The 27,790-nt window shown below is 33.9% G+C and overlaps 1 protein-coding gene across 1 annotated transcript in view; it reads left to right on the top strand.

Annotated features, from left to right (window-relative positions):
• LOC111029504 overlaps positions 1–26,461 on the top strand; it is a 51,550-nt gene extending 25,089 nt beyond the window's left edge. The window contains exons 2-6 of the mRNA XM_022308520.1: positions 22,192–24,153; positions 24,264–24,445; positions 24,822–24,950; positions 25,033–25,144; positions 25,889–26,461. Coding sequence (XP_022164212.1) covers positions 22,192–24,153; positions 24,264–24,445; positions 24,822–24,950; positions 25,033–25,144; positions 25,889–26,157 — 2,654 coding nt within the window. The 3' untranslated portion in view covers positions 26,158–26,461. The remainder of the gene's footprint in view (positions 1–22,191; positions 24,154–24,263; positions 24,446–24,821; positions 24,951–25,032; positions 25,145–25,888) is intronic.
• Positions 26,462–27,790: the final 1,329 nt, after the last annotated feature.

Genomic DNA, 27,790 nt, shown 5'->3' with positions numbered 1-27,790 from the left:
GCATACAAACGCATCATACTTGATCGCAATAATGCGATGATGAGTGCCTAAATAATATATTGTACACTAAATCGCCTACCTGATAATAAAGCAACGATTATACATGTATAATAGGTACCTACTAACAATTATAATAAATTATGGTATTAAATTATACCTAGGTATACACCACTTACTCCGGTACAACATTAAAATATAGTCATGGCCGAGCTGCTAATGTACGTCGGAGGTATATTATGATGTAGTAAACAAACACGTCACTACGTCAGATATTAAACCAAAATTAGAGAATGAAACGACGATCGTCTTCGGTGCTGCGGTTGAGAAATATTGTCGTCCGACAGGAAAATTATTGTAACACGGCGAGTGGCGACCGCATATTATACTTTACATACTTTGGCGTCAATGACAATATAAGTAACAATATAAAATAAGGTTGGGATTACATGTTTTTTTTTTTTATCATCGCACAATATTTGTTTCGCTGTTATGAACAATATAAACCACACTCTATTATAAATTTATATTTATATTAAATGTTTTATTTTTTTACATGACTATTAACTATCGAAGGTTAGTTATGTAAATATCAAATCTTTTTTCTGATACCTCCAATAACCGTTACTGTCATGAACAACCATGGATGAATTTTAAAGAAAAAAAATTTAACATATAGTTCATAAACAATATATATTTTAATTTTAAAAGTTTAAAGTTAACACGGAGAAAAATACTTACTTGATTTTTTTCTAATTTCTGTGTCACACAGTGATAAAGTTTCAAATATTTTAAATCTATACCTACATTTCGTTAAAAAGAAATCAAATTATCTATTTCTTATTTTTGCATACCATGGCTGTAATGGCTTAGGCAATTATACGTTTATGTCAACTATAAATTAGTAAACTAAAGAATATAAATTAATTTGTTCGTGTTTAAAATCATTGTATACAGTGAAATTAAAAAAAAAAAATTAATGAATTAGTTTTCACTACAGTTATAGTAGGTTTATTGTGTAACATACAGTTTTTATTGTGTACGCATAAACATTCTTTAATTTAATTGGAAAAATCGAAGTCAACCCAATGGATTCTTTAAGTAGTTAGGTTATAATGAAGCATTTAAAAAAATTAAGTTTTTAACTGGTTAATTTTGAATTTAACTGGATCACCTTTGCTTATCAATATGCTATATTACTATGGTAAATTTTAGATTCTAAATAGAGTAGTGTTGTAGCCTACCTACATATTCTTTGCGTAAACGAATTTTTCCAGCGTTTTTGATTCGTTGTCGGTCACATGTCACTGGCTGCAAAATCGCTGCTGACCGTATCGAACAGTTTTTTTTAAATTAATTTTTTTTTTATTGTATACAACGCCTGCCGCACGCGGGCAATAATAATAATAGTACATATTATTATATAGTCCGATAACAAATTATTTCGAGTTAGATTAATCGCATTAGACGGCTCGTGCGTGGATCCGTTATGGGCTTGCGCGGTGACAGGACTCTTAATTCGGGAGAAAACCTCTTACGACTATATTATTATTATTATATTATACTATACCACATTACCACGTACAACACCGCAGAACACACACATACACACCTAGCTATGCCACAACCGTGTGGTTATATTGTGTTTCCGCATATCCAGAGTTCTAACACGATGGAACTATATAACTGAACAAACTCAGAAATCATTGCGGTCACGTGACGTCTACAAACAGTAAACACCGAGGATCCATAACCATAATGAACGTACCAATAGGTAATAAGTGTAGAAATATGTACCACCTCCGTGTCGAGAATCGCCCTTGCATATAAAGTATTTTATCGAATACAGGTGTTATAACTATGACTTCCATCCGTCATAAAAATTTCAAGTTTCAAATATTAGTAACTAGTAGTAGTTGTTATTTATTTTTTGTTTATTCACACTATGCTATACAGAGTGTCCCAAAAGCCCTGTATCATCCTAAGTATCACAGTGGAAAAATATTATAATACCTATATTTAAATGTTATTTAGCGGATTAATAAAATTTCGATAACAATGACATAAAATTTAAAATTTAATTCAAAAAAGTAAATTTTGTGCAATTTAGTTTTTGAAATTTTAAAAATAAGTTAATTTTTTACCTTACTGTTAAGATAGTTCATTTTTTTTTATTAAAATTAAGTAATATTTTGTTTTATACATCATAATCTAATTGAAAATAGAACACATATAGGTACCTCTACTTATGTGTATAAATAAAATAATATAATATATAATCTCAGCTATGTAATTTGCATATTCGAAACACGTCTTCCTCCAATGTCTTGCGCAACGACGTTATGTATTTACTACTTTTTAAATTTAATTTTTGTATTCTCCACGTGATACAAACCACTGTCGGTTATAATAATACATTACATTTTCTGTAATACGATGACAAATGTTTACGCGAGTGGAAGAAAGTCGCGAGCATCGAAAATGGTATGCATAAGAAAAACTTTTCCAATTTTCTGAATTCATCAAAATATTAAAGATATTTATCTTTAACCCCATATGCCATACATACACAAAAAACATGTATTTACTATTATGAAAAAGTAGTTTACATTTAATAATAATTTATTAATACTCTTAAATTTTGGGTACCCTCGTAAAAAAATGACACCACTAATTCAATAGGTAGGCATGTAATGTGTATAATATGTTTTGGTCAAAAAGCTGTGCAGATGTTTGCACCGGTCCACTGTCACGGGTGACTGAACCAGAGCAATCATCCAATTTAGTATCAATTTCGATCATTCTACGATTATAACAGTACAATATTGTTGTACGGTCGAACCGACGAAATGCAATTCGTATTCAAATCGTTGGATTTGTTTACGTCCACACACACCGTACATTATCCATGTGTATAATAATATATCGGTAAATGTGTTTCGGGACGTTGACGTTTGCGCTTACAGAACATTGTAAAAACACAGTGGTTGTTGTTGTTGTTTGCGTACGCGTTATTATGATAATATTACTATAACGCTTACCTCGTGTACGCTGCAGGGAATATTATCCAAGTTTCCAGTACATTTCACTTAGGGCGCGTATAGAGAGAAATACCATTTTAATTAAAGTATTGAAATATACTAAATAACTGTATAAGAGAATAGAGTGATAGATCACCGGTACACGACTTTCTAATAAAGCGCTTAACAGTGTTTAAACAAACAGTTTGATACGTTATACGGCATGCGGGCGCAGATTAAATCGTATATAATAATATATAAGTTAGACTTTTAGACTTCTACGCAAATCAATAATTATTACATAAGAATATAAGATAATTTCTCCTGTCCGTTAAATTTCAAGTCTCTTACGAGTGGCTTAAGGTTTATATGCTGAGAACACAGTGTATACATCGAGTCCGTTCGTCCGTCTCGACTTTCGTTGACGTACTGGTACCGATGTAGTTAGGTGTACCATTGACGGTGTATTCATCAACCATTTTTGCTATCGACTGATGTTTTAATAAGTAATGTACATTTGAACGTATTTAATTCGATGTACAACGTATAACAAAATATGGTTGTATAACTCATAGTTCGGATTTAATTTTTGACTCATACATTGCATATTATATAGAGTTATATATAGCTCTATACTGCATATTACAGTAGCATACCCACTCAGTACTCGTAAATTGTAATTTTCTTTACTCGTCTATGAGAATTACAATAAAACATTATTCAATAATTATATTACTATTATGGGTTTTAAATGATTTATATTTTCACACCATATTATTTGTTTACATTGTAAATATAAATATGTAATATAATATAATATACACTATGCACACGATAATGAGGCATATGCGAGTATATACCATAAATCGTGAATAATTCTATACAATTGGATGAATAAGCTATTAATATTAGAAATTAATAAATTAAAAAATGAGGTTTTCAAGCGTTTAAAATGCTGAATATTTGAGTCTATACCATCAAATTTACATTTTATCTTACGAACAGATTTCACTAAGCCTCAGCCTCTATTTATAGATAGATAGTTAAAATCTCTTTACATTTCGATGACTTGTATTTATTATTTATGGTCAAAATTAATTAAACAATGGGGAAATCGCGTGACACGGTTCTTCTGAATTAGTTTTGGCGTTAAATATTGAACGAGAATTATAGTTTGGTTTGATTATTGGTCATGGCCAATGACAATGGCAGTATAAAAGACAAATATTACCTACGTTCATACGAAAATACGATCTTCTAAACAGTAAATGAAAATAATATTAATTGACAATCGAAAGTTTGATGTTTGGCCATTATATTTTTCACTTTGTCGTTGTTACCACTCTCGGTTAAATATGACAGCGGATGATTTGATCTAAATAATTTGGACGTTACAGTTCTATTGTTTGTGGGGATATCGCTCCCAGGGTTGTTCTGTTTTACATTATTTGTTTGAGACTTGTGAAAATTTGAATGTAGAAACTATTGCTAAAAGACATGTGGATTTATATTTTATTTATATTGAAATGAAAATAAATTAATCTCAGAAAATAGAAATTAATTACTTTGTAAAAATTATTCGCGGCGTGGAGGATAGTCATACAAAAAAAAAAAATAATAATAAATAAAAAGACTAACAGATATTCGTTACTATATTATGTAAATGTATAACACACCTATTAATTGTATTATTTATCATAATATATACGAATTATTTGAACGTAATTTTATACAAATTTCTGACACCACATACAAACGAAAAACTCTGTCGGTATTGAATCCTATGTTCATTATCCACCGAATATAATAAAATATGTATGTGGATAAAATTGAATACATTTGAAAGTCATTTGATACGACTACATAATAATGATTTAAAATTATAAAATAAACATATATTCGTTAACGTAGTACACATAGTATATAACTATGTAATATAATGGAGTATAATGTTCTAAACATATATTTTATATATTTATGTTTTATATAATGTGTGAAAAATGAAGATTCAGTGTGTAATTTTGGCCATGTTCCTAAGTATTTACGTAGTATGTATTAAATTGATGACATATGGCAACATTTTTGGCCTTGAAACCTTATTGTCATCGGTAACCGGTATGGGTTTTAGCGCATCCACAAAGTTGTATAGTGTAATTATTGTAGTACCTACTTATATATCAAGGAAAACGAAATACCATCAGGCACGTTTCATTGATGTCAAAATGTCAAATGTTTATATACGTATATATATATACGCACAAAATTCAAATAGTTTTTAATTATTTAATATTTCTGGAGGTTTTTATTTTTTATGCATATTTCAGATGGTAAATGCAATTGCATAAAACGACACGATCAATTGTAATGTTAATTTGACAATGTACCGGTGGCAACAAATATGTTGTTTGTATTAAATAATCTTTAAGACATAAGTACCGTTTTCACCATTCTCGTAACTCCGAAAATCACACATAGGTATACAAACAGTAAAATAATATATATTGTTTATCGATTACATTCCGTTTCTTCGGTTCGTGATTTCAGATTTGCATCAACTCATCCGTATAATGTAATCTGCTTGGCTGAACCTCTGATGTATAAATGAACGTTGCAAACCCACACTCATTCAAATAAAACTTTTTGTAAAAAATAAATAAAACTAATTTATCGGTCGTTTTTCGAGCTATACATGATAATATAATAATAACTAATAAGTAATAACCATCCGTATCCATCGAACGAATTCGTAGATAGGCTATAACTTCCCTCCAAATTACCCATGATTGGATCTATGAGTGGATGGTCCACGCCATAAAATATAAAGCGTGGATCCAGAGGAGCTAAGAGGGTATAGGAAATATTTGATATTTTTTTATATGCGTAAATTTAGAATATAAATAAAATAGTTATCAAATTGTATCTATAATCTGTATGTTCTAAAATTATAATTTTTCAGAAAAAAATGCACCCTCTCCCCCACTTTATTTCAGATTTATAGTTCCCCGTATGTAGACCGTAACGTGATATATTTGTAATTTTAACACTTAATCATTTCGCGTTAAGGATAATATTACTAATTATATTAATTAATGTTGGATTTTTGTACTATATAGTTACATGATTTGATAATACCTGTGTTTATGTTGTAGTTTACCTTTACAATTTGTTCGTTGATAAAATATTTCTCTATAGACGGATGTTTCACCGTTTTACAATATTCGCTTTACACCTATCTATTTACTTTCCTGGTCATAGTTTCAGTTAAAAGCTTGTAACGTGTTTTCCCCGATACACGCGAGGTCTAATACCAATCGAAGGTTTCATATTCCTCGTATGCATAATAATTAATAACACATAACCACACGAAAAGAAATAATTACTTTCTATTTATGTACTGAAATTGCTGTCAGTCGTTTGATAAAGATATGCGACGAATAGAATCAAACGACTGCTATAGGCATTGTTCTTCTTCTTGTGGTTTATTTTGTCGAAGTGTCAACTGTTGTATTGTTATCAAGACAACAAATATTATAATAATATAGGACAGTCTCGAAAAAACCCCGATAATAAAATTAGTTTCACATTTAAAAATGATAAACTGGTTATTTAAATTGCACTAAACGAAAATTATAGCCTAGCGCCTAGGAATCGTTTTTAGAGTATAAATTATGTAACGTTCAATACCACGCGTTAGACAAAAGAATATCCACGTCTAATTGACATACCTAGACTACTTAGGTAGAAAATTAAAAACCAAATGTTTGATACATAATACTATAAATCTTCTCAACCGTTGCAGCTCAACTCTATATAAGAGAATGATGCAATTCCTTGCTTGAGAAAATTCATTTATATCTTTGTATTTTACTTTTATATTCTAATGAAAAGAGTGACATATTTTCCTGTGCCACGTTGCTGCGTTTATTTTACTGCATATGCGAGCATCTCGTGACGGATGGACTTATATAGTGTACAGATTTGATCATCATTTGTTTGTTGAAAATCTACTGACACTATTTTTCCTGATGGATTACAGATTTAAAGCAGATAGATATTATTGTTGCATACTGCAAAATCAGATGAATATAAAGCTGCAAATATTTTGTGAATTATGAAATGACACTCAAGTTCTATAGGCAATTGTCAGGCTATCTTTATAATTATTTTCGATTACATCTATAATACAAAATATATGTCTAGATATAATATTTCCGCATTTTTTTAAATTGCATAATTTTTTGGTATTAGATATTTGATACCAAATCATATGATATGTTTGTATTATTAAACAAGGACTTTTGTGTTTGATGATTATAATTTATTTATTATTTGTAGTTGTATATTAAATATCATATACATTAAATATCAACTTAATTGTAACACAATAATAATATGAAATATGATGATCATTTACGTTTTTAATTAAATAATACGGTCGATCAAAAATATGGGATTGGGTATGACAGATACGCGTTACAATATTATGTCGACTGCTGTCCATTTAAGTGACATCTATTAAAGCGAGTGATAATCGGTCGTAACCGGAAAATCGAAACTGGTTCAAACATAATATTTCGGGTATAATACTTGTTCAGATATGGGATACGTATGTTTGGGTACATCGGGTTTACGGGCTCTGCAATTGTTTCGAAACGATCATGTTTACGTTCACGTTGGCGTATAAAAAAAAATATTGAAATACCCAAGCCCAAGCGATCGAAGAACACTGCTATAATAGCTATCGTCCGTCGACAGTCACTACGGAACCGACGAGCGATCCGCGATCGATGCGACCGACACCGTTTGGCCACCACTGGTAACTTATATAATATAGTACCTACGCCTATAATATTATAATATTATAATATATACGCGATAGGCGTTTTCGACGACCGCCACAGCGAGAATCACCGGGCTCGCCACAAAGCGGAAGAGGAACCTCACAATAATAGTAATAATAATATATACACTATACGTATATCGTATGGCGATTCCGACGATAGGCTGCAGGTACGCCTAACGTGAAAAAAAACCGAACGGATATACGAAATATACATAATAAATACAGGTAGGTATAGGTATAATGTATAATGTTATATTTTATAAAGCGTAAATTATTATCATTCCCGTGGCCGCCTACTCGACTGGCAACGAGACCCGAGACTCGCGCTGTACACGCGGCGACGGACGCGCACAAAATCACATATAAAGATAAATAAATAAATGTATACATAAAAAGGTTCTAGTAACTCGTAAGTATTATATTACTATAGAGTATAGACTATGGAGTATATATTGCGTATTATATTTTGTATACGTTTATGTGTATACAATGTATATATCCAAAGACGGACCGTCCGCGCGACAAACGAGGACGAGGAGGTTGTAACTAATGGACTTTGCCTGTTGCGCGGTGTACACTGTACATACATAATATATACCGGGTGTCTCGCTGCAGTGTCCGGCCCCATCAGCAGAACCTTTTAACTTTTAAGTATCAATAATTTTGAAACACAGTTTTGGAAAGTTGTCACAGTTGCAGTCTTCATTATATAATTATATTTATAATAAGTACTATTTGTTTTTTTACCTATACCGGTAAAAATGATGGTAAACATATTGTTTTTGCGTTTCTCAAACATCTGAAGAGATAACAAATTCGTGGAGCCGTAAGGGGTATATAGGTATAAATAGTCTCTGATAATATTTTAATAATTTTTCAAATTTCCATATGGATTTTATAGGTTTTTAAGCACAGGTATGGGCTCGGTAGGTTCACATTTACTGGGGAGGGGAGGGGAAGGTAAAGAAGTTAGGTTATTTAGATGAACTGTGAGAAATTTCTTCCTTGGTATCACGTCATGTTTATCCGATCGGCTTTTTGGTGCGGCTTTTTGCTCCTACGCAACCAATATGCATATTATGTCGAATGTGGTGGGAACGGGTGCGTACAAGTACAATTACGGTGATAATGATAAACACCCTGTACGTGTATTTATGTGTACGCTGACCATAATAATATTATTATTACTACTACTACTACTACTATACTTAAAACAGACCACAATCTATAAGTACACGACCCTTTCACGGTGACGGCGGCAGCATTTGATATTACGCATTCTAATCGCGTAATGTTACGTCGTTGTCGTCGGCCGCGGTCGTACCACGCACGCGGAAAAATCGCCATTGTTTCACCTGTGCTCCGGCATGACGCCGTGATGAGATTCCTTAATGACTGCTGCAACGGAGCGCGGTCGTCCGTTCGACGCGAAGTCGCTTCTCGATCGCACATAATATATATTATATATAGTATTATATACATGTATACATTACACAAGTACACCATATCATTACATGTTCCTTTGTCGATCCGAAGACACTTTGTTGCGCCTACGTCGTGGATAAGTATATATATATGTGTGTGTGTGTGTGTGTGTGTGTGTGTGTGTGTGTGTGTGTGTGTGTGTGTGTGTGTGTGTGTGTGTGTGTGTATATCAGTGGAATTGGTATGTGTGTTATGTGTATATTGTGTTGTGTCTAACCCTGCATACTACGCATTATATTTTTATATACTTCATCACGAGTATAAATACGCGTAAAATATTATAGTACATAATACAATTATATTATAATCTTCTTTATTTTTGTAATAGTTGAGTTTCGATATAGGGTTCGTAAGGAGTGTTGCCGAAGCTTAAACTGCATAGTATTACACATAAATATGTATATTGTTATCGATTATACTGCGAGAGATCTCTCAGTTTTGCGAACAAAACCGCTATTCCTGTTTATTATATTGTATTATACGAGGTATGGCACCTATAACTTATATATATTAATATTATACATTAAATGTGTTCAATGTACTTATAAATTTACATCATTGAATTCTGCGGTCGACATTTATAAAAATTCTAAGTAAATTATATAAGCTCTGCAAATTTATATAGGTATAAGCTATAAAACTACGATTTTCTTTTAAATATTTTAAAAACAAGCAGTATTTTTTTTTTTTTTTAAGCTATAGTAATGAATTTGAATACTGAAATAAAATGTTTTCATACAGAATACGAAACACCAATATTTGGATCGTAAATTCTACAATTATTAACTTATTCCAAACAAACGGCTTAAAATAAATTCTAGTTATAAAAATGTATATCGGTAGTACCTATTATGTACCTAGTACTTACTACCTATATTTAGGTGTTGACATATTTTCACATTTGTTTATACAACCAAACATAAATAAGATCAAATATATTGAAAACACGTATAAATAAAATTTGTATCTCATACAAAGATTGTTACCATAAATAAATGCAAATGTTACAACTGTACATAATATATATTACATAAGTACTTACCTATATAAGTTATTGTATATAAAACCAATGAAATACTGAATACATACAGCATTGACCTTTTTTTCTACTTCTTATCACGGTTTTAATATCATATTATTAATTATGTACCTATATACATACATATAAATAACATTGTGGGTTAATTTATAATTGTATTTATAAAATAAGTATGTAGCGAACCAATTACCACGAGTGCCGTATATGGTGAAATAGACTTGAAAATTAGTTATTGTATATGCCTATAGGCATCAATACATAGGTTATTATAGGCTATATATTACAATCATACCATCACTTACCTATACCCGTGAAGAGTTGGCGTAAAAATCAGCACTAAGGGTCACTGGTTTGAAAAAAACATCAAAATATGATCCTGGGATGTATTTATTGTTTCGCTAAAGTTCTTCGTAACTATATTTGCCAATTTGTTTTAAAAACGCTGGGGCCCAAGATAGGTAGCGATAAACCAAAATTAAGATCGGGCGTTAAAGTCTCCCGCATCAGCCACGTAATAAGTTATTCATTTAATGTATAATATACAAGAGTGTACCCTAAAATAAGAGAGTTTACAATGCACACATTTAGATTTTATTTTACAAATTAAAAAATATTACATTCAATACCTATACTACAAAGTAATCTTATAACTTACTATTATTCGTCAACAGTAGAAATTAGAAATAGAAAAAAAGTTATATAAAATAATATCATAATATTATTATTGACAAAAAAATTATATTGGACCCAAGAGTTTCTTGTGAATAGAAGAGACCGCAAGGCCCGAGAAAGTCTTTTTTCGTCAAATCCAAATGAAGACGCCTTATTGATACAATATATTATGTTAAAATTTCTTAAGTAGGTATGTTTATGTAAATTTATGAATTATATAATACGCATGAATGTATATGAGATAGTGTTAATCATTTGAGTTGTTCGTAAACCACACATATTTTTGTCATCCTGTTGACGACTAATATTACTATAGCAATACCAATGTGATTATTGGTATACATTCTCTTCGTAAACAAAAAAATACTAATAAGTAACGACTGACGACGAAAAACAATATAGCTTGATGTGCCTACAAGAAGTGAACTGATAATGAGAATTAGAATTTCTGTCTAACACTCTATATGCAGGGCTGCAGTGTGTAATATAATATAATATAAATTATAATATATACCTATTTATTATTATACGCGTAGGTAGGTATAGTATATACATATAGATGATGATAGAATAATATTATCTATAGAGGCATACGTTATAATATAATAACCAACGGCCGGTCGGGCCGATGATGCCCGAAAAACCGGTCACGTGTCGAAACGGAACGATTTCCAAACAACGCCCACGGGGTACGGGCTTCCCGCTTGCCCCCGCGGTCAGTCGTAGGTAACATCTTCACGGCGGATTATTCGCCGCCACCGCGCGACTATAGAGTTTTCGATGTTTATCAATCCGTCGAATTCGCGACCTGTCACGGTTACTCGTTGCGTCATCCGCGCACATCCTGTGCCGATTGCACAAACGCCCTCCTCCCACACACCCCCCTATCCCGTGTAATGATAGTAATAGTAGGTAATATATATATATTGGTACACAATGGATGCGAGCACAATTATGTGTATTATACGAGTGTGCGCATTATAATATTGTACGGCGAGTATAATAAAATATATTATTGTAGTTTTGCTTTCTAACCTCAAACGGACGTATAGAGGTACACCTTCCAACGTGTGTGCGCGTATATTATACACGCGACCATTATTATACGTCAAAGGTTTCCGCGTTCGCGTGTGTCGGATTATAACGATGATGGGTACATATTATTATTATTATTATTATTATTATTATTATTATATCTATTACCTATACGCCTGCATACTATATATAAACCCATATCACACGCACGCCGAGAATGATAATTAGTTGAGTATTTATGATAATATATAGGCGTACATCATACATGTAACATGTTATATTATTGGCTATGGCTATGTTATATCATAATATTATGATATATTATTATCGGCACTGGCTGCAGTCTCGTTAAGGGCGATTTGTTATTTTCTACGTCGGTCTATCGACACGGTTTCGGTCACTACTCATTAGCCATTATACTCCCCCCCCCCCTCGTTTGTAGGATATTATTATTCAACCGATTATACCGCGGAGTGCTGTAATCTCCTCGTCGATATTTCAATTTTTATTGCATTTCTTACTTTTATTATAGTATTACGTCAATGCAGGCACTTGTTTATCGTCGAGTCTTGCAGATTCATAGGTAGGTACATCTTACCACGCATAGTATCAATTTTTCAATACCTATAGGTATCGTATTAATTGGATGATAATTTGATTTTCAAATAAAGAGCTTAAATATTTATTTCAATTTTTTTTTTATAAGTTTTGTAATATGACTACTACATATTATTACGAGTGTTACGCATCTTACTATTACTTTTATTTTAATTAACTCGGTTTGTGATATGTTTAGACTACTTCTTACATATATTATATAGGTACACTAGTTAAACTTACTTTTTAACCGGTTATAAAATAACGTTTTCATTCATTCATTATCTAAAATGTAGGATTTTCGAATCATAATAATGACATAAAACGATTAAATATTCATTTATTACATGATTAGCTGTGTTATAAAACAGTCAGGTATAAACAAGGAAGTGTACAAATGAACGTATAATATTATTATGATATTACATGTTGTTATTGCCTGTTGGTTTTTGCTTGTTGGCAATATCAATGGTAAAATTATTGATTACCTTTGCGCGTGACTATACTGATAATTGGGTAGGTGTAATGGTATTATGTTGATGTTTCAATAAATTTTGTGGTTATAAATTAGTGTTTCAATCATTAGTTGGGGTTTTCCTTTTATCGTGCATAGAGCTGTTTTTATATCGTTGTCAGTCACGTTTGAGTACAAAAAAAAATTGTTGGCTCGATAATTTGCCGATTCGAACGCAAAACTATGTACTTTGTACCTACATTGTGCATATATATAATAGCTACACATGGTATGTATGTTCTATGTATTCATATACATTAGTATACTCAATTTTAACATGTAAAGTACACACACGCAACATCGAAAAAAACAGTTTTTTTTCATATTATATTATTATAGATTGACCAATTTGCTTACTCCATAATCGTATTTCCCGCAGTTAAAGGTGAATTTACAAGTCGATGTACTCAACGCATGGTATTAGTATAATACAAAGCGCATGAGAAATCAGAAAGTAAATTCGTAACTTATTGGTTATTAATTTATTATTCTTATAATTTATAACCGATGATGAATATAATCTAACCACGCGTATACTGTTCGCGTCTCTTTACAATTATATTATTCTGTTACAACGACACACCGCATTATAACAATGATGAATATAAAATATACTTTATTCAATTTTATCAAACACAAAATATTATAATAAGCCGGAAGAAATTGTTTAACTTCAAGCCCAGCTATATTATATTATAACACCGCGGTAGGCACGTTGTGTACGCATCACGTTCTATGCGCGTACCCATCTCATTTGTCTTGGTGGTCGTTGATATTATTATCAATTCAAATAATAAGTTTGGTAGGTATAAAATTGTACATCGTTTGCTCGTTATACACCGTACAGCGGTGTATGCGTTGTGTGTATTAGTATTAGCATTATTTATATTCGTGTGGATGTGATGCATTGTTCATTGATTGGAAACACGAATTATGATACGGTGGCGAGGTAGGGTAACCCATATTACTCGATAATGCAGTAACAATGCTTACATCACACCTGCAGTATATTATTATAGACGCGTGAAACCAAATATCAATCAATCGATCTATTGTCGGGTAGACTATAATGTGATTCAGGTATATACATAGTAAATAGAGGTATATGACTGTTGTGCGGTGTACATAATATTACATACGCACGATGCACGTCCTGTGCATAAATAATTCTTGCGTTGCCCTCGTGTACCTATGCACCGGTGGATTATTATTCTATCATATACTCGCACCACAGAATCGGACGACAATCACTCAAATATCGATGTACCCGTGTCTGTTCCGGAGACAAAAGCCCGACGCTAATCTATAATACATCGTAATGTTGTGCATGATCTACCGTGGCTCCTGCGGGTACACGAGAATTTGTGATTGTAATTTTTTTTTTTTTTTTTTGGTAGGTACTTCCATTGTAGCGATAACGGATCGCGTATTTCACGCAGTCGTCCGTTATATTATTATATGCGTTTGCGCAATGCCTCGCCGTCATTACGACGCTAATGTGAGTTTACACCGACAATTAATTCTATGCAGTCATTCTCTTCTGCTTATTATATTTCCGGTAGTCATCATCAAATACCAGATAATATATTTCAGAGTTGAGACTTTCGCTGATGTCTGAATGTCTGATGCCGTAGTTGGTTGTTGTGTGTGGGCATCGTTGCTGTTACTTGAGTGTTACTGACATTGTCCTGTTAATATTATTATAAATAATGTCTGTAAGTTGTAACTATAATAATAGTATTAACTTTCGAATTTAATATCTATTAAAGTAATTTTGTTTTTTGATATCTAACTCATCATCCGTGATCTACAATAATATAGTTAGGATAAAGTTGATAATTCCATAGTAGCATCAGTAGCACTGAAGAGTATGTAGACTCAATTTATTTTAAATAGTCGTGAGTGATGTTGTGATAGCTGCAGATGTATAAACGAACAACATCATTAGCCTGGAATTAAAATTCAAGGTTTTTTGGGCATTACGACGTATAATAACCAAAGTGGATGCGTTTCTTAGAATGTTTTGTAATAAAACGTATTTATTTACCTAGAAACGAACACTTGTACAAGGCGTAAATATCAAATTATTATTCCGACGACTTTGGTAGCGGATAATAACGATGGAGCGGTTACAGATGATAATATACGTAGTCGTTCATCAACGGTTTCTGCACGTTTTGAACCAAATTCTAGCAATTAGAGAACAATACCAAGACTTTTACGCTTACCTAGGAATTTAATTTCTCCAAAAATAATAATTGAAATGTTTACTAATTTTTGCGCGGAAGAAGAGAAAAAAATAGTGCCGCGTGAGAATTGACGAAAATAAAAAGATTTTCTCCGCGTTTACCCGTTGCCTCACACGCACGCGCGCACACGTATATACACGTGATATTATTATATTAGGTAGTTGACAAACCAGAGACCTTTCTCCTGCCAACTGCAGTCGCCGGTCATCACGACGACGATGACGACGATGGTCGTTCACCTGTGCGCCGCTGCCGATATAATAATAATAATAATAATAATACGCACTTCGCCGAGCAGCGGCTGTATCACTAAATCGATTAGCCGGCTATTTCACCGGGCCGCGTGTCGTAATCCTCAGCCTGGACGGGGCCGTTTCGATACACCGCGTAGTGGGTATTATTTTATTATTATATTTATTATTATTATTATTATTATTATTATTATTATTATGGATACACGCGGCGGCGAGGACGACTACCTCTCTACCTACTGCCACATTATTCATACGCCGGTTGCTGCAGTACAGGTGAAGCTGATATAATGCGCTCGTCGTTATGCGTGCGCTTACCAGCGAACGAGAGAGAGAGTGATGTGGCGTGTTTTCGGACGCCGCAGCGCCGAGTTCTACCGAGAGCGGTTTTTTTTTCTCCGTATAGTAATACAGGGTGTGACAGAATACGATTGACGTCGGATTCTTGAAGAGCTTTATTGCCAAAACTATGAATCCCAACTGCAATATATTTTTTACGATTATTCTACTTGTTCCGCACATCGTCTCAAGTCGTTCGGCGTGTGCGCCCTCACGATATTGTTCCAACGTATTATCCAGTTCATCTCAAAACCTCTCCCATAGATGGGAACCTACATCAGGCATGGCGGTTTGAAATGCAGCGATGATCCTCTTTTTCTAACTATATACCAAATGTGTACATTATGACAATTGACCTCCCCCACTGACGCTGAACTTTGCTTCGTTGGTCGTCACCCGTTACCTACTAAAGGTAATCCTCGAACTGCAGAGATTGTCATCGAAAAAAGTTCGAGGATGGTTGGGAACTTCAACACATAACGATTATTTGCTTCACCAATAAGGTATCCTATATGCTCACCCGATATTACTCCAAGTGACTTACATTTTTGGAGTTGTGTAAAAGGGTGTGTATTCATACCGCACCCATGCCTCAGAATATAGAAGAATTGTAAACGAAAATGGCCGCTGCCTTTTTGTTCAGTATTTCAAACTATCACTGTGATATGCTGGAAAGGGTTTAGGTCGTTTATATGATGAACAGGAATATCGGTTAGATATTGTGAGAGTTACTCGTGAGGGGAGGTAACTTCAGAAAATGATCAGATGAGGATAAATACAAATATACAATATCAATAAAAATTGTTTTTGCATTTATAGTTTTCACAATACCTGCACTTTAAAACTCTTTAAAACTCCAATATTAATTTCGTTACACCCTGTATATGTTTTTTCCTATACGACTCGTTTAAAAACAAACACGTGCAGCAAACTCGAACGTGAAACGAATTTATTCTGTTTTGTTTTATTGGTGTTATTTATTTGTTTCCCGAGGTTTCATCTTTAGTAGATAAACTTACCAATAAGACGTTTCTATCGCGGGACGAGTGTTTTAATAGTCTGAATGTCGTACCTACTTTAACATTATTGGGAGGTATACATTAAATGTGTAATGCGGTATAAACTTTTTTTATATTACTATAGTGCTTACACGAGTGTGCTCTTAACCGAATTCCACTCATTATGTTAAATTGTTTAGGTATTAATTATATTATTACCTATATATTTTTACGCATATGAATGGTTGTGTATAAACTATAATAAACCATGTTTAGATATTACTTCCATTTGTTTTTAAACATTTACTGAACATAGAACATATTTGGGAAAAAAGTTTAAATTTAACTATTTTTGGGTTTAAAATACCACCCATATTATTAGAAAATTATACTTATACTTAACTTTAATCGTCGTAAATGAAGCGTATAATAGGTATTTAAATTGTAAATATTTTTATCATGTAAGTAAATGAATATATTTAATTGATATAAATTAAAAAAATCTAATTGACTTCTCGATCGTGCTCATCAGCTTTATAGTTACCATCAGGGTACGTACTGCTTCTATGTATAACATTATAATAGCGTTTAGTACCGACAATAATTATTTGATTCCGCTCACAGACATAATGCATTAATATTACAGATGAGTACTCTGGTAGTTGGTACATATAAATATAGTATTGTTATTATTATTATATATAGGTAGATCGTAGATAATTTAATATATGCAAACTACTATGGTTGAACTGATTACCAAAACGGCGATTGTATTGAACTACGAGTGCAGCGGTAATGTCCGCAATAACCTCTCGTTCGAACATAGTATATACTTATGGTAAATATAATTGGTAGTGAAATGCGTTTATTATTATAGTTATTATAGACTATAGTTACCAGTTTACAAATATTATAGTACCTGCCTTATACCATTTACATAGGTACAACTATAGGTAGATAGAAAATATTAACGTTAAAGCGACATGATAATTTCTAGAACGTGCCACCAATTGGTGGCTTGCGTGTGTACGTATATACTACGTACACCCTAGTAATAAGAATAACAAAAAGGAGAAAAAAAATTGGATCAATAATCTCGTGATTGAGAAATGTTAATAGAATTATACATCGAATCGTCAACGTCTACGTTGCGGTGGTTTTTTGATCAATCGATCGAAATAAATTATTCGTAAAACAAGGTCGGCGTGGCTCCATAACAGACTACGCATATATATATATATATATGTACACTTAGCACAACAGTCGTATACTCGTATCGATCGGACAAATTGATTGTTAACGGAGCCTATACAATACAGTGACGGTGGAACTTAAATTCACCTGACGAATTATTATTCAATGGCGATTACTATCGTAAGAACCGATAAGAGAAAATGAATTGCAAAATCGTCAACAAATGACAGTCGCGTGTGACAACTAAAAAGTGCGTCGTAGTTACTATATAAATGGTATATTTTTATCACACTCGACAAAATATTTAAATTTAAACAATGTATTCCATAAAGTTATCATTAAAATCATATTAACTGCAGTGGATTATGATTCATTAGAAATTAGTACAAAATACAAAATGTTTAGGAATTATTGTCAAATTACTGCTATACTTATATATTAGTGCCATAGAATCTACATAAAACTTATCGATTCTAAGGCTATAAATATTAAAATCATTTTTATTTTAAATTCTGAGTGATTCAGATACTCCGTTTTATAATCGTTTTAACGGTTTCCTTCTCCAAAACATTTTTTGCGGTTAATTCGATCAACGATTTTGTCTTTCTATAGTTTGAAAATGTAAAAAGTAGTTTGAAGTAGCTTATTTAATATTGAATCACGTTCGATATTCTCTGAAAACTAAAATGTAAGCAACATTTAAAGTTAAATCTTGAACATTTTAAGCTTAATATTGAGATATGTTTGAAATAGTCTTATATGAAAGTGATATAATTAAATTGAGTGCCTTTAAAATTTAAAATAACAAAAATTTGACCTTAACCGAGTTGAGCGAAGCGAGACGAGTGCCCAATGCCCAGTTTCTGTAACCTGTTCGTACTTATAGTTTTATATAGATTCTAAGCAACGCGAGTATAAATACAATGATGTGCTGATTTTTTGTTACCTACGACCAACATAGTTTAATGAGATTTATTAATATTAATGTTAATGGTAGTCACGATTTTTAAACTTCTTTTTTTATCACCAAATATATGTTTTTATGTAAATTAATACATTAATTATTTGTATTTTTAATACACCATACACATAAGTCGTAGGTATATTATAATGCTATACATTTTTCGATACGGTTTATTCAAGGACATTAATGTAGAGCGTTTCAAAACGATCAATCTATATATATACCTAGCAAAATGTCATATTAAAGAATAATTTAAGTAAAGTAAATAAGACAGACAATGTTGAAAGTATCAACAATTTATGTTTAGTCATACACTTCAAAATCAATTAAACACTTAATTTTAAATCGATTATTTAGTTCAGTTAATAGCCTGATTGGAGTGTGTTATAATATTGTAAATCAATTCTTATAACAAATTAAAACATTGAAAAAGGTAATAAAACACACTTTTATTGTATAATATTTAAAAACAGTATACTGAATTGTACGAGTATAGGATTTGGTGAACGGTGTTTAAAAAAATAGTTTCCAGTTTTAATGAATGATATAAAAACTCATATGAAATGTTATTCAACATAACTTCTATGGTTAAGTTAAATATATATTATTAATACATAGTAATACACAATTTAAATTAGTCTTACGTTTCTTATGCAAGTAATGATTTATATATTATACGTATAATGTTTATAATTTTCTTACATAATAGAGTGCCGATAAAAAGTAATAGACACTATTGACGTCGTCTTGTTTTTGCCTTACTAGAATTCATACATCTATTTTGTAAGTTCATAAATTGTGTGTACCAGTGTACCTATATGATGTGCCTTTATCTGAATTATATCATAATATATAATAAAATATATAGGTAGTTACTATAATAGTGTTCATTAATTTATGACTACCAAAAACAAACTTTCTAAGTATTTTATTCTATTTTAAATTTTTATAGCTTCCTGCATCTTTATTTGGAGTTGATATATTTTCACAACTTTATCGTTTGCTTTCAAAATGTAACAAAAAAGAGACAAATCATTGTTGCACAATTTTTGAATATATTTTAATGCATTGTACAAAAATTAATGTGTTTTAAAATTATGGCATACATGATGAACAATTTGCAACTTTGTGTAAGGTTTATTTCACAAGTCATTCCTTATAAATAGGTACCTCCGAACCGTCTAGTATAGGTATAAATGTACAAATCATTATATGCGTGTCTATCTTGTCTGATTGTTATGGAAAGAAAAAAAAACTGATGAAATGAAGTTAAACCTATTGTCACTCGTGTGCACCCAACTCGTGAACTATTATCGATATCCGGTAATCTGTCGATTATATAAAAAAAGTAAATACAATTTTAAATTATGTAATCGGACTTGAGCGCATTTAAACGTGCAATAGAAACAATTGTGTGAAACCATTGACATCTGAATCTAGACGACAATCGCTTTTTGTCGCAATGTTTATCCAATTCCAATAATGTATATCGTTAAATACGACGTGCAACGCCGAGTGCTATATCATGAAACTGTTTGTACGTGTTATATAGCAGGCTGATGGTAGTTGTCGTTTTGTGTACTCACAACTCACAAGACGGCCAATTAGAAAAAAAATGACAAGAAGGAAGTCATTAAAATTGAAATGTACTCGCACGCATGCCAGGTCGTTAAAATATGTAATTCTCGACAGCATTTGGCGTCCTCGTGGCGTTATTCCGATTTAAGTGTATAATATATATTATAGCATTATTATACGTATAAAGTTTCCTCGTCGTAAAATTCCGGTTTTTTTTTTGTTCTTGTATTCACTATTTTGACCTGAAAAGAAGATTACAACCGGTCATACAATTTTTTTATTTTTAAAGAACCGATAGGTGTAAAGTTTTGTATACTTTCTATATCCGTATGTATAATAATAGTATATTAATAATAATAATACAAAAAAAACAGATCGCGGGAGAAAGTGTTATATGAGGCATAAACCGGTCGCACCCAGTCTCGACTCACATCGGGCGTCACCAGACCTGTTATCATCACAGTTGACCAACTAATACGGTTTTATTTGACCCATGCGTCAGACATTCGCCAAGCTAATGTACATTAAAATTGTTCAAATCGTTGAAGTTCCTCGGTTAATTGCTTTTCTACCTGCTAGCAATGACGGCCACGGAAGCACGGATAGATGATAGGACATTTGAATTTGGCCCCGCACACGGCTTATATCAGGTTAAAAAAACCCTAAATTTGAGTGTTTTAATTATGTGTATTTACAAACAATTCTATAAAGGAAAATATTAAGAATAAATATATAATATTATTGATTGAAACGACAGCGTCAACGACGTCGAAAACGACTAAAATCATGAATGTTGTCCAGGACCATACAAAATACAGCGCTGCCCCGTCTGCCTGCCACTAGCTATAGTTCATAACAAATCTAACGATTTACAATTCATTGGGATATTTTTCTCACACGTACGGACGTTAAATTATTTTTACATTTAAATGCCAGGGTTATTTTTATTAAACACATTATGAATACATATATTATGTTGTACGTATGGGACATTTGGGACACAATCACAAATTGTAATATTGTATACATTACTACATTAGTATTATCAGTCAACGAGTAATTAATTTTAAATGTTTTAGAATTTAGGCATTTGGTTTTAAAATGCATTTTAATGTCTATATTTTATTATATTAAGACAATTTAATTTCCGACAACACTGTAGTTTTCATTAAATATATTAGTTTGGTGTATTAATTAACGTGTAGAGACACTATATTTATGTATTACATAATATAGTAGTCTATGTGCATTGTGCAGTGGCTCATATAGTTATGACGAATATAATATCTTATCGATAATATTTTGTAAACGATCGCGCTTCATATACGAATAATAATTACAGTATAATATATTATACTCGCAAGTCTCTGGAGTCTGGTACAAAATTGTTCTAACAACAATTGATTGGTTTTTCAGATGATTTGATGGTGGTGATTCCAACCAGTATGCCGGCTGACGACGGGCGAACCGCGGCCGACCACCGCCGGCAGCGCAATGCGACCACCAGATCGGTGATAGGCGCTCTCAGGAGAACGCCGACGCCACCACATCACCGGGGAGGATCCGGACTGGTTCCGCTGGACGCGCTGCCGGATGTCGACGAGTCGTCAATGCCCCGGGTCAAGAAGAAGATCAAACACAAACGGACGTGGGATGAACCTGAGGCCCAAGGATCCGAAGTCCGGAACGCCACTTCCAAGAGGCCTGACCGAATCAAGACCCGTAGGCGGTTGTTGGTGCCGTCCTCGAGCACAGCCAGGGCACTCCGGACGGCGGCTTTGTCGTCGCCTCAAGAAGAATCGTACTATGATTTCGGCAAGAAGATCAGACACCCTACACAGTCGCAGTCACCATCCCCACAGTCAACTGTGGACAGACTCAACGCGTCGTCGGATTCGGAGACCAGGACGTCAGTCAGGTTGCCGGTGGTCGTCCAGCAAGTAATGCAGGACGCCACACCCCGAGCCAGGGTGCCTGGACCACCACCGCATAACCGCAACCACAGTACCGTAGCAGCGACTAGGCGGCCCACGGAGAACTCGGCGGCGGTGGAGTGCTTGTACCCAAGGTTCAGCAGGCGGAACAACAAATCTAGGGCTCGAAGGGACGTTCGGTGCTTGCCAGAATCGGATGGAAGAACTACAAGAATACTGTCAACCGTCGTCACGTCCGTGTCAGTCAGGGGGAGCCCACAGAAGAAAAATGATTCTACCACCGACCTTGGTCGTCATTCTATAGACAATCACCGCACAGACGCCAACGACGGCGACGATGCGACCGGCGCGTACAATCCAGGGCAGCCTACGTCTACGGTGAGTCCGGACTCCGCGGTGTCGGCGTACCCAAAATACCTCCGAAACCGGTACCGGAACATATCGCTGCCCGAATACTTGGAGATAACCAAAGTCAACCAGAGACGGTTGAATGGCACGACTGTGGCAGGAACTGCATCCATAGCTTCCACCACTGCCTTCACCACCACCATCACCACCACCACCACCGCCTCAACAACAGCCACTTCCACCTTTGCAGCAGCTTCTAGGCCATCGTCTCCGGACCATCCAGTCGATGGCACTACTGAAACGCTGGATGCGTCCACAACAGGTGACCGGTCTTCCACCGACACCCCTCAGCCACCACCTACCGACTTGCAAGATTTCATCTACCTGAACAACGGCACATCAGAAGCTCCTGCCGACGATATCGCCACTGATATCGCCGCCACGGTTGTCTCGACCATCCATACCACAACCACAGTCGACGCAGCCGTCGAAGCCCGTCAAAGGAGGCCGCTGCTGCAGCGTGGCAATGTCACCAGGCCGTCGGCCGAACACGATGTTGGCGTAGTGTATCCAGATGGGCTGGCCACTTCTGTGTACTTTTTAACGTTTTTGGCCATCGTTCCGTTGGTGTTGGTAATTGTTTTCGCGTTCAAGCTGGCCATGCGACGAAAAAAGAAGAAGGTGTTTGACAGTTCGGAATATTCTTCCGAGTACAACCGCAGCCCGCTGGACTTCAACACGATCACGTCATCACCGATCACCACAAAACTTCCCAGGGTGCCTCAGCACATCGTGTGGGACGCCGAGAAAACACCCGCCGTCCCAGTGCCGATGAGCAACAGCCGTTGGGAGTTCCCCCGAGAAAAGCTGCGGCTTCAGACCATACTCGGTCAAGGCAATTTTGGTCAGGTGTGGAAGGCTGAGGCGGATGACATTAACGGACATGAAGGCCTAACCAGGCTCGTCGCTGTGAAAATGGTCAAGGAGGACGCAGCGTCCCGGGAGAGAGAAGATCTGATCAGAGAGCTGAGTATTATGCAACATCTCGGATCGCATCCGAACGTTGTCACGTTGCTGGGATGCTGTACGGAGAAAGGTATAATATATAGGATATAATCTTATGAGTACATATATTTTTTCTTCACTGTAGGTTATTACAAGTGAAAACCATAATATTATACCATTATCGTTTCGTGTTTGTTGCAGAACCGTATTTACTGATCATGGAGTACGTTATGTACGGCAAACTATTGGCGTTCCTTAGAGATCGACGGACACGATCGCATTATTTTAATTTTAGCGACTCGACTGCTTCGCTCACGTCTAGAGATTTAACAATGTTTGCCTATTGCGTAGCACGAGGAATGGATTTTCTGGTTTCGAAAAAAGTACGAACTGCAGTGTTATTCTATTTACATAAAAAGTTTCACCTACCAATAAGCACGTTGTTAGTCAGTGTAAAATTTTATTGATTTGTTTATTTGATGTACTAAAGAGAGTGCATATTATAATGTATATTTTACATTTCCTTTATAAGACTTTAACATATAACAAATTAGGTATTATAATACTTAAACTATTAAAAATATTTGAAAGTAATGACAGTGGTGAGTTTTGAAGCTTATTAATATTATCTCACCTCTTGTCGTGCTTAATAAAATGTAAATTCAATGAACTAAATTAGTTTTTCTCACAAACCACACACGTTTTTCTCTTTTTGCCTATATTAAATACTATTATTAATTGATCATGTTGTTCTAATAGATAGTGCACAGGGACTTGGCCGCGAGAAACGTATTGGTTGACCACAATAAACTATGCAAAATAGCCGATTTCGGTATGTCTCGCAATGTCCGAGACACTAACCAGATTTACGAGCAAAGGCATACCAAGGTACGGCTCCAACATCTACTAGAAATAATGTTATAATTATTTTGTATAAAACCGTGTTTTATATAAATATTTTCATTTGCAGGGTGCCTTGCCTATCCGTTGGATGGCACCAGAGTCGTTGCACTATAGTATATTCACATACAAGACTGACGTGTGGAGCTTCGGTGTACTGATGTGGGAGATCGTCACTCTAGGTGAGCAATATTATTTTAATTAATTTCGTGAAAATTGCTTAAAAGAAAATTGATATCTATAAATTAAAATTAATTTCAATATGAACCGTCGATATTCGATGGCATCATCAATAAAGTCATGTGTGAGCCACCCTATTACGACCTAAATGAGTTGAAAAAATAAAGTAGCCCTCCCCCCTCGAGTCTCGAGGAATATTGATATAAATGTTATTGAAAAAGGTCCAAATTGTTGATCATAGCGCACAAACAAAAAAATATTAATTTATGTTACAACTTACGGACATGAGCTTGGCTCTGAGTCTGGACTCTCTGCCTTTTTATTTTCATTAAAACCTTAATACAAAAATAACGTTTGTCTGCATGTATGTAGTTACTTTATAATTTGTTTTCCAAAAACATCCCTTTATAGCGCTCCGAGGTCACCACCGTCTTAGGAATGCATCTGTGACGTATAACTTTTATTGTTATTATATATCCACAAGTGGTTACTCAGTGATCGAAGCGGGGGAATACGGCGGGATGGCATTTCACCACTTTTTTACAATTCATATTTTCCATCCCTCCATTCCCTCCACTCATTTTGTACGACCGTTTAAGCAATAAATGAGAACTATATATAAATTATGTATGACATCCCTCCACTTATTTTGAGCCACTTCAACCATCGCGGTTACTGCAAAACGTAATATTATCGATAACAAAATATATAAATAATATTTTAACATTTCTTGCATACTTTTTTAGGTTCAACCCCTTACTGCACAATGGGCGCCCGCGAAGTAATGAGACGCGTGCGTGAAGGCTACAGACTTGACAAACCAGCACATTGTCGATCCGAATTGTTCAGGGTAATCACCAAGTGTTGGGCGGCCGACCCGTCCAAGCGACCCACGTTCGCCGAGCTGAAACAAGAGCTGGGAGCACTTTTGGAAAACCCAGAGTTTGAGGGCAGCTACGTGGACCTAGAAAGCCTCGTCGACGAGTCAGACAGCAATGCCAAAGACAGACAATAATAATATTAGACGTGCCTATAATGTACGCATATCCATATGCAGACCAAAACGATCTCCCAGGGACGTTTTTATCGATTTCTTCCCATAAGGATCACAAAAAAATTACATTATTTTTCATTAGATTCCTTTTTGATTTGCAAGTCATATAAGTAGTTTTATACTTAGAACAGAAATATTGTAGACTCTAATGATTATTATCGTGAGTTCGAATTTGATTTGTTTTCATTTTATCGTAACTGCAAGTATCACGATTGAATAAATGTATGTTATTTATATACGATATATAATATATATATATATATATATTATTATTATATTATATATTTTTTTACCTAAAGTAGCGAGGTGGAAAAGAACTGATTTGATGTATTTGATATGCAACATAAATCAATATGATTGTAATTTAATAAGCATTTAAATATACTATATTATAGTATGTATATCATTAGATGTTAGGTTTATTAGTCTATTGTATGTCTGTTGGTAAATGTATAGTAAAATTAAAATGTGACATTATTTTTTTTTTTAATTGATAAATATAACTATCTATGTGTATTTATTGTTTCACTTGTTATTTGCTCCATATTAATATCCAATTAATGTAATTATGATAATTTCATAATTGAAGAAAAAAGTACGGTACCTACACAATTTTGTTATATATAGTCAGATTTAGAAATTTTTTGGTTGCATTTCATATTTTTAGTGGTACGAGGGTTGTAACGGTTTTGCGATGATGTTTGTGGTGTCTTAACAATCATATTAAACAAGGATTTAAATTTGTCATCAAACATTTTTATTAACATTTTCTAAACGTGATATGTTTTTAAATGTATAGACATACTACAAATAACAATATATTTTTAAAACTAGCAGTACTGCTTAACTGCAAAGTATGGGTATCGACAACACCTCGTCATTGAATAGGTTGCTTTCATGAAAATGTTGAATTTGAATGTTGACTTCAGTCCAATTACTACCCCTGCATAATTTATACTTCTTTTAGAAAACATATTATTTACATATTGTAGAATACGCATATGAAATACAACAAAATAAAGGAACCGAGAAATTGAATCTGCTCTATATAGTGTATCTCGACAAGTGGGTACCGCTCTACTGTACAGGAGGGGGAACGCGTAAAATGACAAAAATACACGGTGTATCAAGTCTTTATTCAATTTCAAAAATTTATATTTATATTAAAAATGAAGATATAAGGAAGAAATAAAGTAAAATATATTCTTAAAATAGTCAAGTTTTATTTACTTGGGTTACAAATGTTCAATATGACCCCCACCGGCCGCCTAACACACATCTATACAGTAATCAAATTCTTCCCAAACGTTGCTGATTATAATATCTCGTGTCACACTGACACGGAAATAACAGCATCTTTAATTCTGATTTTAAGCTGTTCCAAGTTTGTAGCTAATGGTGGAGCATACACTTTATCTTTTATGAAGCCCCATAAAAAAAATCACATGTCAGGGGAACGTGGTGATCAGGGATGAATCGCCAAATCGTCGTTTCCTTTACGCCCAATCCACCACTGAGGGAGTTCACCGTTCAAATACAGGCATACCAGTTTTATCAACTAGATAACTTAAAATAAACTTAGTTATCTAATCTT

The sequence above is a fragment of the Myzus persicae genome, unplaced genomic scaffold (assembly GCF_001856785.1).
Source record: "Myzus persicae strain clone G006 unplaced genomic scaffold, MPER_G0061.0, whole genome shotgun sequence".
Classification (NCBI taxonomy): Eukaryota; Metazoa; Arthropoda; class Insecta; order Hemiptera; family Aphididae; genus Myzus; species Myzus persicae.
The sequence above is the reverse complement of the archived record's forward strand: the minus strand, read 5'-3'. Positions and strand labels throughout refer to the sequence as shown.